This window comes from Labeo rohita, chromosome 5 (genome assembly GCF_022985175.1).
Source record: "Labeo rohita strain BAU-BD-2019 chromosome 5, IGBB_LRoh.1.0, whole genome shotgun sequence".
NCBI classification, from domain to species: domain Eukaryota; kingdom Metazoa; phylum Chordata; class Actinopteri; order Cypriniformes; family Cyprinidae; genus Labeo; species Labeo rohita.
Window position 1 is genome coordinate 26,787,986 of NC_066873.1, and position 14,646 is coordinate 26,802,631.

Genomic DNA, 14,646 nt, shown 5'->3' on the forward strand with positions numbered 1-14,646 from the left:
AGATAGTTCAACCTGTAATGTATGAAAAAAAAAATATAAAAAAAATTACTATAATTAAAACTGAAATGAAAAACTAAAAAGAAATATAACACAATAAAAAAGACCTAAATTTAACCTAAAATTACAGCTGAAAAGATTAAAAGCTAATATTAATTTTCAAAAAAACATAGTAGTGTGTGTGTGTGTGTATTTGTCGTGTTTTTTTTTGTTTTTTTTTTGACGTGATTATTAATATTAGCTTATAAACTGCTTTCAGAATGTGACTTTTAATGAGACATTTTGAGTCTAGAATGAGTCAAACCTAGGTGACTATGCTGTCAAACATATTGTCAAGCAGTGCAAAAGAGGTTAATCTGAAAGGAGAAACGTAAAGAGGGCACAGAGAGAGAGAGAGGACTACAGCGGAGACAGGTAAGGAGAAGAGCCGGCCAGCTCTGCTGACTCAGGACATTTCAAAAGTGTTGATTTCCGCTCCATTTCTCCAGCCTCTTTGTAATTCTAATGAGAGTGTAAAAGGTGTCAGGAGCCAGCGAGGGAGTAGACAGAAGAAGATAGGGTGAAAGAGAGCAGATCAGATTAAATATCGACTGACTTCAGGCTGTCCGATGCAGACAGGCAGTGTACTGAGTCATCATCTGTATACCCTGCCAGCTCGCCTGAGAAGGAGAGACAGAAAGAGGATGAGCAGACAGAGCCGGGAGGAAGAGAGGAGTTACCCAGGGGAGTGTGAGGAGAGCAGTGAAACATTGGGCTTGTGGGGGAGGAGAGACCAACATAAGTAGGCGAGACAGAAAGCATGCTGTCATGTAATGAAGGGAGGGAAAATAAGAGATGGGATGAGAAGAAAGAAAAAGCAACAGTGGCTGGACAAGAGGCTGGACAGAATACAAAACAAATACAGGATCGAAACTAGGACCGTTCAGATGAACATTTATTAAAGGGACTGGAGATCTCTGGGAAATCAGAGAGAAAAGATTTTTATAAGAGTATACCAGTATGCCAACATTTAGATCGTATACACTATATACGGACGAAACGATGGATTGTGAAAATAAAATGGAAAAAAAACACCTACTTAAAAACTGTCCGTTATAAGAAAAGTAACACCTACTAACTAGTTACTCAACATTAATAGTATCAGTTCTTCTCTGTTAGTCGTTGCTCTGGTGGCAAAGAAAGGATGCAAACTAGTCTGTCCTAAAAGATACACAGTTAAAGTCCAAAGTTTACATACTCCTTGCAGAATCTGCAAAATGGTGATTATTTTACCAAAATAAGATGTTATTTTCTTTAGTACTGACCTGAAAAAGATATTTCACATAAAAGATGTTTACATATAGTCCACAAGAGAAAATAATAGTTCAATTTATAAAAATGACCCCGTACAAAAGTGTTTTTTTTTTGTTTTTTTTGTTTTTTTTGGTGATAGTTGTTCACAAGTCCCTTGTTTGTCCTGAACTGCCCACTGTTTTTCAGAAAAATCCTTTAGGTCCCACAAATTCTTTGTTTTTTCAGCATTTTGTGTATTTGAACCCTTTCCAACAATGACTGTATGATTTTGAGATCCATCTTTTCACACCAAGGACAACTGAGGGACTCATATGCAACTATTACAGACGTTTCAAATGCTCACTGATGCTTTAGAAAGAAAAACATGCTTTAAGAGCCAGGGGTGTAAACTTTTGAACAGAATGAAAATGTCTACATTTTTCTTATTTTGCCTAAATATCTTTTTTTTTTTTTTCATTTAGCACTGCCCTTCAGAAGATACAGAAGATACTTACATGTTTCCCAGAAGACAAAGTAAGTTAAATTTACCCTGATCTTCAAATTCAAAAAGTTTACACCCCCCCAGCTAATGCATCGTGTTTCCTTCTGAAGCATCAGTGAGAGTTTGAAACTTCTGTAATAGTTGCAAATAGAGTTCCTCAGTTGTCCTCAGTGTTAAAAGGTGGGTCCCAAAATCATAGTCATTGTTGGAAAAGGTTCAAAAACAAAAACAACAGAAAAAAAAAAAAAAATGCTGAAAACTCAACAAAATTGTGAGACCTGACAGATTTTTCTGAAGAACAGCAGGCAGTTTAACTTTTCAGGACAAACAAGGGACTCATGAACAACTATCACTAAACAAAAAACAGATGTGGATTATTCAGGTAACAACACAGTATTCAGAATCAATTGTATGTATTTTGAACATGTATGTATTTATATGTAAATGTCTTTTATGTGAAATATCTTATTCAGGTCATTACTAAATAGAAAACAACATGCTTTTTGTATGATCCCTCTTATTAAAATAGTTAATATTTTGCAGATTCTGCAAGGTGTATGTAAACTTTTGACTTCAACTGTATATAAGAAAACCATGCTTTTAGTGTCTGACAAAAAAGATGTGTCTTTGAGTTTTTTCCTAAATTAATAATGCTGCTTTGGTTCTATGCGTATTAAATATTTTTCACAATGTCTTGTGATGTTCGTGTGAATTATTAATTCTATTAAAATAAATTAAAATGAACAAAATTGTAAAACATACATCGAAAAAAATAGATGTTTTTTACTATATCTGACCCTGGACCACAGAACCACTCATAACTGTCAATTTTTTTTTAAATTAAAAAAAAAAAAACTTTCCATTGATGTCTGGTTTGTTAGGATAGGACAGTATTTGGCCGAGATACAACTATTTGAAAATCTCGAAACTGAGGGTGCAAAAAACTCAAAATACTGAGAAAATCACCTTTAAATTTGTCCAAATGAAGTTCTTAGCAATGCATATTACTAATCAAAAGTAGGTTTTTATATATTTCCGGTAGGAAATTTACAAAATATCTTAATGGAACATGATCTTTGCTTAATATCCTAATGACTTTTGGCATAAAAGAAAAATCAATAATTTTGACCCATACGATGTATTTTTGGCTATTGCTACAAATATACCCGTGCTACTTAAGACTGGGTCACATATTGTGTAAAAACACCGCTGGGTGAATACAGCATTACAATTTTGGACACTCTAAGAGCCTAAAAAAATAATAATTTGACGATTTCTTAGCCACATATGCAAGTTTAAGTGCGGCCACGAGATGGAGACAAACAAAACGCTGAAGGGAAACACGGTAGTCAAATAAGGAAATGACGTGAGGTGTGCAGTGTTTCTGCTTTGGGAAGCCAGGGGAGCTGGAAAAGCTTTCATGGGGCAGTTCTGCTACAGTTGTTCAACTGTGACATGACCGATAGTAAGAAACGACAGTCAGCGAGAGCAGGAAAGCAAAGGTACGTCAGTGTTCACTGTCTGAATTACTGTTAAGACATAATGAGGACAGAGAGACTCAAAGGTGGCGTGTGATTTCGATCTGGCCGTGTGTCAACACGTGTAACTATTTGTCACCACCAAATATAGCCGAAAGACAAGACACCTTTAACGACAGCGCGGTAGCAGGAACACGTGTGTGCTCTTTTTGGTCCAAGGAAATCCAGTAAGTAATGAGAGTGAAGGATAAACATAGATGCAACTGTAGCTGATATTGCTCTATAACCGTTTATTACTCTATAAATATGCCTATTGTTTAGTCTATGCAATAGACTAAAATGTTTAGTGAGTGTGGATGTTGATACATTCTGTATGCTCCATTTTATTTATTCATGCTTATTTGTTAGTAGATTAAATGTTGTAGTAACTTATCTTAGCAGACATTTGTCTGTCAGTCTACTGTCAAGTGATGCTTCCTGACAGCTGAGCTCAGACAGCAGAGCTACATTTGGATCCAGGTGTCTGGATACGACAGTGTTAAAGCTAAATATGCCTCAGCTCTTTAGGACTCATTATAAGCTAAATATTTAATTATCATTATCCATACAACTTAAACATTGTCTTCCTGACATTAAATAATTTATTCAGTGAATGCATGACTAGTACTACACATACTATGAAACATTGTTATTATATTTATTTTTATGTGTGCCATGCTTTTCCCACATAAAACAATGAATGTATGGTTTTCTGTAAACATGATCTAAAACAGCCTGTATTGTGAAAAGCACTATACAAAAACTTGACTAATAGCAGCTGAGTACAATCGTTTTATAACAATAAAGTTTGCAATGGATTCATCTGAAGCAACCGTGTGCCACAAAAAGGTGCATTTACACAGAAACTACGATTACAGAAATGGTTTTATGAAATGTATATAGAAACATGAAATAGAATTGATAGAGGACATGTATTATATTCTTTTACAAAAATGCAAATAGTGAACAAGAAATCTGACTCTTTCTAATGATGTATGGTAAAACTACTTTCTTTTGATGTCTGTGGCCAGGAGTTGCACAAAGATGGAAAGCTGTTTGATAGAAGACAAGAAAACCTTTTACTCGAAGGCAGAACTCTATTGGAAGGAAGTCCCGCCCACTGTGGATGGAATGCTGGGAGGTTATGGCAGCATTTCCAGCATCGACATTAATGGCTCCAAAAAGTTTCTTCAAAAATTCCTTGGGGTGAGTAATTCTACATGAATCCACTGAAAATGAATACTTTAATTCAGCAAGGACACATTCAGTTATCAAAAGTGACAGTAAAGACATCTGTGATGTTACAGAAGAATTCTATTTCAAAGAAATGGTGTTCTTTTGAACTGGCTGTTCATCAAAGAATCCTTAAAAAAAATAATAATAATAATAAATCACTGTTTCCACAAAAAAACACAGCTGTAAAATACACTGCCGTTCAGAAGTTTGGGATCAGTGAGATTTTTATTGTTTTTTAAAACAGAAAAAAAACAGTAATATTGTGAAATAATTCTGCAATTTTTAATAACTGTTTTCTGTTTTAATATATTTTAAAATGTAATTTATTCCTGTGATGCAAAGCTGAATTTTCAGAATCATTATTCCAGTGTTCAGTGGCACATGATCCTTCAGAAATCATTCTAATATGCTGATTGATTATCAATGTTGGAAACAGTTGTGCTGCCTTTTTGTTTTTTTTGTTTTTTTTTTTGGAAACTGTGATACCTTTTTCAGGATTCTTTGATGAATAAAAAATAAAAAAGAACAGCATTTATTCAAAAAAGAATAACAGTGTAACAATGCAAGTATTGACTATCACTTTTTTTTTTTTTTTTAATCAATTTAAAATGAAAATGATTGAAAATATGAATTTACTTCAAAAAAGAAAGAAAAAAAAAATTACGGACCCCAAAATTTTGAACGGTAGTATATATTGAATAAATGCTGTTTTTTTTTTTATTCCTTTTAAACTTTTTATTATATGTATATGTATGTATGTATGTGTATATATATATATATATATATATATATATATATATATATATTAGCACAACAGTTTACAAGATTGACAAAATATAAACACATTAAAATGATTTCTGAAGGATCATGTGACACTGAAAACTGGAGTAAAGATGCTGAAAATTCAGTTTTGCATCACATGAATAAAATACATTTTAAAATATTTTTAAATACAAAATTGTTTTTAAAATTGCAATATTATTTTACAATATTACTGTTTTTTTTGTTTTTTTTACTCCCAGAAAACATTAAAAATCTTACTGATCCCAAACTTTTGAACAGCAACGTATTTTAAAACAGAAAAGAGTTATTTTAGATTGTAATTACATTTCACAGTGTTAGTTATACTGTTTTTTTTTGGTCAAATATATGCAGCCTTGGTGAACATAAACTTATTTCAAATACATAAAAATCTTACCAATTTCAAATTTTAACTTCAGCAAGTCTACTATTCTGAAGTCTATTTTTTACTGTTAGGTCTTATAAACTGACTCTTTAAAATATTGTGAAAATGACTAATATTTCACACAGTTACACAACTTTTCATCTAACCACAAATAAAAGTCCATGAGAAACACACAATCATTCAGTTTCCTATTTTACCCTAAGGAAGGCCAGGGTAAGACTGGGACAGGCTGTGCTCTGGACTGCGGCGCTGGAATTGGCCGCATCACTAAGCGCCTGCTCCTGCCCCTCTTCCGCACAGTGGACCTAGTTGACGTGACACAGGAGTTTCTGGATAAAGCTCGTAGCTACCTGGGTGAGGAGGCTAAGCGAGTGGAGAACTACTTCTGCTGTGGCCTACAAGACTTTCAGCCCCAGCCAGAACGCTACGATGTCATATGGATCCAGTGGGTGATTGGTAAGGCATATAATCTGCTTCTTGCATTTTCTAAAATTGTTACTAGTAGAATTGGTTAAAATGACCAAATTAATCACCAAATTGCTAAATGTATCTCTAGGTCATTTGACCGATGACCACCTGGTGGAATTCCTGAGGCGTTGCCGTAGCGGCCTGCGTCCAAACGGACTGATTGTGGTGAAGGATAATGTTGCGTATGAAGGTGTAATACCCGATAATGTAGACAGCAGCGTGTGTCGGGACCTGAATGTGCTACGTCGCCTAGTAGGCCGGGCCGGACTCAACATCATCTGTGAGGAGCAGCAGCAGAACTTCCCTGAGGAAATCTATCAGGTCCACACTTTAGCGCTCAGATAGCTGTGAGCACTGAACGAGAGGGCTCTATGTGTTTGTTCGGAAGCTAATAATGTGAAAGCAAGTTAAGATCGATGTTAGCGACACAAGAAGCTACGTGTTACTGCCAATGTGATCACCATTTTTTAAAAAAAAAAAAGGCACAAGACTTGAAGATGACATTGGGACTTTGGGATTTTAAGCAGGGGATTTTTTCCTTGACGTCTGCAGTTTGTAATATGACAGCTAGGGCTCTTTGCTGTTGAATCTGAGAGCAAAAAGTGGCAAATGGTAGATTTTCAGATATCTAGCAGTTATACACTCCAGTTGATTCTCAGATGTCTGGTTTCATCACAGTGGAAATAAATGTGGAAGATAGAAACAATCAGGAAAAATGTAAACCGCACACACTACTTTGTTTTTAGCAACGGGTGTGCCGAAGATTTGAAGGGATAGTTGACCCTCATGTTGTTCAAAACCTGTATGACTTATAAAAAGATATTTTGACAACTAATATTTTAGCATTTTTTGTCAATGCTGACTAGTACTGTTTGCTTCAAAATGTCATCTATTGTGTTCCACAAAAGAAAGTCATACAGGTTTGTGAATAAATTACGACAATTGTCATTTGGGAATGAACTATCCTTTTAAGACAGTTTATTCAGAGTTTAGCATGTGTCAATGGCACTGAATGGTGTGTGTAAAACATTTTAATAACTTATTTGAATCTATAGTAGTTCATGTTACATGTGTGAATTTACAGCTGTTGACAGAAAACTTAACTCAACCATATGCTGTATTTTGCCTTGAATAAACTAATATTTTGGAGCGGTTTTTGTATGACATTTTTGTGTATAAAAGTAGTTAAGTAGTTCTCAACATTTATTCAAAGGCCCCTTGTTGTCCAACACAATATTCATCTCTCATATATGCTATACAGTATCTGTAAGATATTTATAGTCTGTCAGCTATAATTATGACAAAGTTGCTTGTTTTAAAAGTGTTTATTGATATATTAGTAGCATAGTTATTGACTTCAGATGTATTGTTTCAGAAACAGTAGTTATTGAGGGAAAATGAATTTTAAGATTTACTTTATCAAGATTTATTTTATGAAATTTAAATTAAAAAAAGAAGAGAATTTAATTATTTTCAACTTTGGTTACAAGTCTTTATCGCTTTGTCCTTCAATTTCATACAGCAAAGCTGGAAGCAGTAACTGCCTAGTTTACAGCTAATATGAAATTCATGGTCTGGTTGTGTGTGTGTGTGTGTGTGTGTGTGTGTGTGTCATGTTGGTCAGTTACATTTACAGGTCCCAGTTACAACGTAGAGAACAATTTGGGAGAAGAAAGTGGTCAGACCACAACTGAGGTTTAATCATCTTTCAAACTTAGTGGAATCAAAGCACCATGTACTCTAACGCCATTAATCTCAGTCTAAACTATGCATGTCCAAACTCTGTCCTGGAGGGTCAGTGTCTGGCAGAGTTGAGCTCCAACCTCAAATAGACACCTAAACCAGCTAATAAAGCTCTTACTAGGCATACTAGAAACTTCCTGGCAGGTGTGTTGAGGCAAGTTGGAGCTAAACTCTGCAGGACACCGGCCCTCCAAGACCTTGTTTGGGCATCTTTGGTCTAAACTCACTGTTAGACTTGAGGCTCTTGGTTATAAGGCTATGGGTTTAATAGAGGGATCAGGACCAGGTTTCACTTTGAAAGCGTTTGGCTTTCTCCATGGCATCCAGCATCTCCTGTGCCTGGTTTTCAGACATGCCACCCCCTTTCTGGAATACTTCTTTCAGCGCATCACATACACTTGTGGGCATCTGCTTGGCATTCCTGGAAGAAAAAAAGAAATTGCAACTTTTTATCTTACAATTCTGACTTTTTTCTGATACAAACTCGAAATTCTGACTTCTTTTCTTATAATTTCACGATATAAACACGCAATTGCGAGTTAAGTCAGAATTGTGAGATATAAAGTCGCAATTCTTTTTTTTCCCTTCAAAACTAGACTTTATGACTCGCAATTGTGAGTTTATATCTCACAATCCAGAGGAAAAAAAGTGTATTAATTGCGAGATACAAACTCGCATTTGTGAGAAAAAAGTCCGAATTTTTATCTTGCAAGTTTATAACATGCAATTCTGAGGGGAAAAAAGTCAGAATTAAAAGTTTATATTGCAATTATGACTTTATAACCTGCAATTGCAAAAGTATATCATCCAATTCTGAGAAAAAAGGTCAGAATTGTGAGTTTATTTCTTGCATTTCTGATTATAACTCACAATTCTGATAAAAGAAAAGTTAGAATTGCAAGTTTGTATCACACAGTTCTGAGAAAAAAGTCGCAATAACCAGAAATGAGCTTCCATACGAATGCCTTAACTTGATGTTAAAAAGACTTACCCTGCTATGTAAAAGAAAGCATTCTTTTTTGCTATTAGCTCCCATAAAAGTTTGCTTTGTTCCTTGACACGATGCTGAACATAGATTTTTTCCTCCTATAAATGAATCATCATAAAATATACCTAATTATTTCCCACAACCTATAAAATGAAACATCTCTAGACTACATACTACCAGAACAATCAAATGAACACATTATAACTACTTCTATTAACATAGATTCTTTTGAAGTAAACACATTCATTATGGAACACACTGGATATCCAAAGTCACATGACCATTACATGCAGTACTGTATGATCGTAGACTAGTTCAGTCTGACCTGATCTCTGGAGAAGGCTGTAACAAGGATCATCTGTCCCGCCTGCACTTTCTCCTCCCATTCTGATTGACAGTAGAAGTCTTTTGATTCAGACCGACAGCCAAAGAATAGCACATTAGCTGAAACCAGAGATGAGACTTTAGTTAGAATTTATTATGACCAAAATAAACTGTGACTTAGCAACAGCATTGTGTCATAACTTATGTTTGGTCACTACGTAGGCCATAAATTACACACTGTATTATAAAGGTATAATTTAAAAAAAACCCACTTTTTAATTCTTACAATTAGCCCAACTCTCCACAAATAAATAAGATGATATAAGACCTTGAGAGGAAGAAGTGTCCTAAACAATAAACTTTATTCGCAAAATACATGTTTGACCATCACTTTTCATTTTATTCATTTCTGTAAATCTAACAAACTCACCCATCTTTCCTTGAGCAGCCCTCTCCTGTATGGCAGATCTAAAGGGAGCCACACCAGTCCCTGGTCCCACCATTATAACAGGGGTGTCTGGGTCCTGAGGGAAACTCAAACTCCCCTTCTTCACCCACAGCGGTACGTAAACATCTCCTAAATAACATTTAGGACACCAATAAAGATGGAAATTGTGAATGATTTGTACAGATTTCATATTTTATTTGTCTGAGTACATCACTGACTGTTCTTTCTTTCAGTCTGTTCAGACCAACCTTTAGAGGGATCCAGAGATGCCAGCCAGGAAGAGCAGAGGCCTTTGCGTGGCTTTAAAAGCATAGATTTATATTCCACCACAGCAAGCAAGATCTGAATACGGTTAGGGTGTTGCTGGAGGCAAAAAGGTAAAATCAAAAACAAATATTTATATAAATGTTATTAATGTATACACCACCTTTCAAAGGTTTGAGGTCGTACCATTTTTTTTTTTAACTTTTTGAAAGAAAGCTCTTATGTTTTCTATTTTTAAAATATATTTTAAAATGTAATTTATTCCTGTCACATGATTCTTCAGAAATCATTCTAATATGTTGATTTGGAGCTCAAAGATTTCTTAGTTTTCATCAATGTTGACAACAGTTATGCTGCTTAATATTTTTGTGGAAACTGTAATATATTTTATCAGATTATCAGAATTATTAGATGACTAGGAAGTTCAAAAAACAGAATTTATTTCAAACTGAATTTTGTAATTTGTAACATTTTTAAAAAATGTCTTGACTGTCATTCTGATCAATTTAATGCATTCTTGCTAAATTAAAAAAAAAAAAAAAAATATATATATATATATATATATATATATATATATAAATAAATACAAAAAAATATATATTTACCAAGAGAGAAGAGGCAATAGAGAAGGAGCGAGGCTGAATTTCTGGAAAAAGATCCAACAAGTAGTCAATGCTTATCTCTGCTGTGGTATGAGGGAAGTCTGTCAGTACCTGGTCAAATAAGAGTTAACATTAGAAAGTGTTTACACTACTTGTTTAGTTTACAGACATAAAAAACAGTTTAACAGTATTATTTCACATCAACAGTCAAGTGATCTCCGACCTCCAGGGCTGTTCGGCGGGGTCTGTTACAGTATGAGTGAAGAGCATCCTGACCCTGAGCGGAGCTGAACTCCAAAAGTTTTTCACGCTCCAGCTCATTTGTGGCAAAAGTGGCCAACAGCTCAAAGAAGGAACGGCGTGGAACAGCAGAAATGTCCAGGAACTGCTCCACCAGAAAGCGAACGGAGCAGGGCTGAGGGAGACGTGCAGGAACTGCCACTACAGGAAGGAGAGGAACACTGATTTTAAAAGGTATGACTTTCCATCTTACATGAAACACAAAAGGAAATGTTGACAAGTGGGTTTAAAGCAACGTGACAGAATGTTCATTTCTGGCTGTTAAGTCTCACCTGTGCTGCTGTCAGTGGGAGTTAGTGTGAAGTAGCACTCGGGGTCAAGTTTCAGTAGCTGGCAGAACTGCTCCACATCCTCTGCAGCGTTACAAGGTCTCATCATTACAACATCACCTGCACCGTACCTGTCAGAGTTAGACAACCTTTTAATACTACATTGTGCTGACATTTAATCTGCATGTTTTATGGTAAATATTTCATATATGCTCACTGTATGTTGGAGCCTGTGATGTCGAACTCGATGTGCCTGACATCCTGGAAATGTGAAGGATGCGTCACTCTTTGATTGAACACAACTCGAGCTGGAAAAGGCTGCAGCGGCGTGGGAGGAGCCTTATTTTCAGGGGTCTGGAGATGCTCAGTCTGCTTGTCTGGGACTTCATCTAAAAAGTGGAAAACGTATCGGGGTGGAAGTCTGAAAAAGACAGACATTTTGAATATATTAATTGTTATATATTTGAATTGATCAGTGTCTTGTTTTGAAAACATTAATGTTAGATTAGGTGACAGACTTACTTTTCTTCCTCACGGAGAGGAGCGAGGCCAGCTGGAGGAGGGTAGAGAGACAGGGTTTTCTGCCAGAACGAAATCAACCAGGGGTCAATCACACCATCTGGCCTGAGGAGTAATAAAAAGAGATAATAGATATATATAATATATATACTGTATTCACGTAACACTTGTTTATTAGTGTAAAAGAAACGAATGAACATAAATGAACATAAATATTTTTCAGTATGTATGGGGAACCTCTGCTCACCCTAAATCGTGTTGATCATCAGCCAGTCCAACAGGCAGCAGCATGTTAGCACCAAGCTGAAGCAAGCGCTTATGGAGCTTTTTGGCAACAAAGTTAAACCTGGAAAGAGGTCCAAAAAGGTCTCAGCATTGTTTCACTCATAATATAGCATGAAAACAGCAGTGACCCCAGTTTTAAAGGTTCCCCTTCAGATTTACAGAAATGTAAAAAAATATGCACATTACAAAAACCTAATACATATCAAAGGAAAATAAAGGCCTTTGTAAGCAGAACATCTGCTTTGTCATCATACTTTGGATACGAGGAGTCTCCAAGGCCCAGCACAGCACAGTCAAGGCGACAAAGAGAGTCAGCAGGCAAAGACTTCCTAAACAGGAACCTCCAGAATTTCTATATGAAACACATATATGTTTAAATATATGGAATGTGTGAAAGGTTTATGGAATATGAAAGTTCAGTAGCTAAATTCTGTTGTTAATAGCCTGACCTTCATATTGTCAGGAGGGTCTCCCTGTCCTGTGGTGGCGCAGACAAACACAACCAGAGACTCTGAGATCAGGTTAGCCTAATGAGGAGACACATTAACATAAAGCAAATAGAGCTTATGAATTATAACTTTATTGTTAACCAACTCAATGCAGATCTCCGCATTTCTGCATGACTGTAGATGGTGCACTGACCACATTGTAACTGTCCAGGGCTTCCACTCTGACTCGCATCCGCCTCCTCTGCGCCTGACGGCCGATCCGCTCTGCCGTGTCCTGCGCTGTTCCCGTCTGACTCCCGTACAGAACCAGAACTGTGTGGGTGCTCATTTTGTCACTGGAATCAGACAATTATTTAGAGAAGCATATAAATGCAGCAATGCTTATTGTGTTTTTGAGCATTCAACGTCAGATAAAAATAATATACTATAAAATACAACCGACGGATGTATAGGCATGTCATTAGTGACCGCTTTGAGTCGCCCAACGTCTACGTGACAATTCTCATGCATTACTGTGCATCTTTTCGTGATCTACGATACAAAAAATCTCCATCGTGTAAGACTGAGTGGCTTACCTTAAATTCTAAGCACTTTAAGTGAAACTCTAACTGTCGTCAACTCATACATTGACAGTAAAAATGAATGTAAAACGGACTTCACCGGGACATCAGCATGTTGTCATGGAGCGCTTTACGGCAGCATTCATTTTCCATTGGCTCGATCCAACGTCATTTTACGACAGTTGCGCAATTCATTCACGCACACATGTGTGTCAACATAACCGGAGCTAAAAATTAGTGATGAAAGTGAATGTTACTTTACAGTGGAGAGATATTCTTTTAGAGGCATTACTTAAAACTTTTGGCTTTAATGGCCAAATTGTATATTCATAAATGTAAATTTAGGGAAAAAAAAATCCATGTTTTATAGCATTTAAAAATAAAGTGAAGCATTATATTGAGTCCATATTGCCCTCAAAGAAACAAACATTGTTTAAATGTCCCCCTAGCATTTTAAATTATTTTTAATGTTTTTTAAAGATGATACAGCAAAATTAGTAATATTGTGAAATATTTTTACTATTTAAAATAACTGCTTTCTATTTGAATATATTTTAAAATGTAATTTATTCCTGTGATCAAAGCTACATTTTCAGCATCATTACTCCAGTCACATGATCATTCAGAAAGCATTCTAATATTATGATTTTCTGCTCAAGAAACATTTATTATTAACATTATTAGGATATTATTATTAGGGTAGAATAGAACGATCCAAAGCTCAGCATTTTTCTGAAATAAAAAGTTTTTGTAACATTATACACTATATTAGCAAGGTTGCTTGAAATTGATCAAAAGTGATAATAAAGACATTAATAATGTTACAGAAGATTTCTATTTCAGATAAATGCTGTTCTTATGAACTTTCTATTCATCAAAGAAACCTAAAAAAAACTACTAAGCTGTTTTCAACATCATAATAATAAGCAAATCAGAATATTAGAATGATTTCTGAAGGACTGGAGTAATGATACTAAAAATTCAGCTTTAAAATCACATAAATAAATTACATTTTAAAATATATTCAAATAGAAAACAGTTATTTTAAATAGTACATATATTTCAGAATTGTACTGTTTCTGCTGTGCTTTGGACCAAATAAATGCAGGCTTGTTGAGCAGAAGAGACGTCTTTAAAAAAAAAAATTAAAAATCTTTACAAACAACAAACATTGTTTAAAAAACATACTTAATTCCAGTGCTTCCCAAAACAGGAGAAATACCTTGTATCACTTAATGTTAGATTATTTAAGACCATTATGACTTCTTTCTATATATATATATATATATATATATATATATATATTTTTAATCAACACATAAAATCATACATATAATTTCTCAACACAGCATGCAAAGTGGGTGCATTATTAAATACAAACTTGCACTTGTCCACCTTGGGCGCTAAAACACAATTCTTAATGCATCATTAAATGCTGTTTGGAGCTTCACTATGTTTACATTACAAGTGTGCCGTATAAAGTGAAGTGCAGTAAGCTCTAAAAAGAGCTATTTTAACATAAGCTGTGTATAACATTTGCTAAACAACATATTTGCCTGTTTACAATGAACTTACAGCAATTCTTATTGTAGAAACCGCGATACTATTATCCTAATATCAAACACCCATAATCATCACACATATTCACAAAGAATGTGTTTAAAAGAACTGTATAAATTATCCGAGATCATTTGCTGGCGTTTACTTGAAAATACAT

General features: G+C 35.1%; 2 protein-coding genes across 3 annotated transcripts; one reads left to right on the top strand and one right to left on the bottom strand.

Annotated features, from left to right (window-relative positions):
• The first annotated feature begins 3,136 nt into the window (after positions 1 to 3,136).
• On the top strand, positions 3,137 to 6,666 carry ntmt1 (N-terminal Xaa-Pro-Lys N-methyltransferase 1). 2 transcript variants are annotated; one of them, XM_051110830.1, is made up of 5 exons: positions 3,154 to 3,273; positions 3,401 to 3,476; positions 4,320 to 4,494; positions 5,914 to 6,166; positions 6,267 to 6,666. In XM_051110830.1, exons 3-5 carry the CDS (start codon positions 4,333 to 4,335, stop codon positions 6,521 to 6,523), a joined length of 672 nt encoding a protein of 223 aa, XP_050966787.1. In that variant the 5' UTR covers positions 3,154 to 3,273; positions 3,401 to 3,476; positions 4,320 to 4,332; the 3' UTR covers positions 6,524 to 6,666. The 2 variants fall into 2 exon arrangements, with proteins under 2 accessions (XP_050966786.1, XP_050966787.1); XM_051110829.1 differs by lacking the exon at positions 3,401 to 3,476 and having other exon boundaries at positions 3,137 to 3,273.
• Positions 6,667 to 7,455: 789 nt separating this feature from the next.
• Positions 7,456 to 13,081, bottom strand: ndor1 (NADPH dependent diflavin oxidoreductase 1). Its single transcript, XM_051110828.1, has 15 exons — positions 12,945 to 13,081; positions 12,563 to 12,704; positions 12,370 to 12,447; positions 12,175 to 12,272; positions 11,883 to 11,981; positions 11,639 to 11,740; positions 11,334 to 11,537; positions 11,120 to 11,247; positions 10,771 to 10,988; positions 10,551 to 10,658; positions 9,930 to 10,044; positions 9,664 to 9,810; positions 9,235 to 9,353; positions 8,913 to 9,007; positions 7,456 to 8,342 (listed from the first exon to the last, which is right to left on the bottom strand). The coding sequence occupies exons 2-15, from the start codon at positions 12,695 to 12,697 to the stop codon at positions 8,198 to 8,200; spliced, it is 1,791 nt and encodes a 596-aa protein (XP_050966785.1). The 5' UTR covers positions 12,698 to 12,704; positions 12,945 to 13,081; the 3' UTR covers positions 7,456 to 8,197.
• Between the last annotated feature and the right edge of the window lie 1,565 nt (positions 13,082 to 14,646).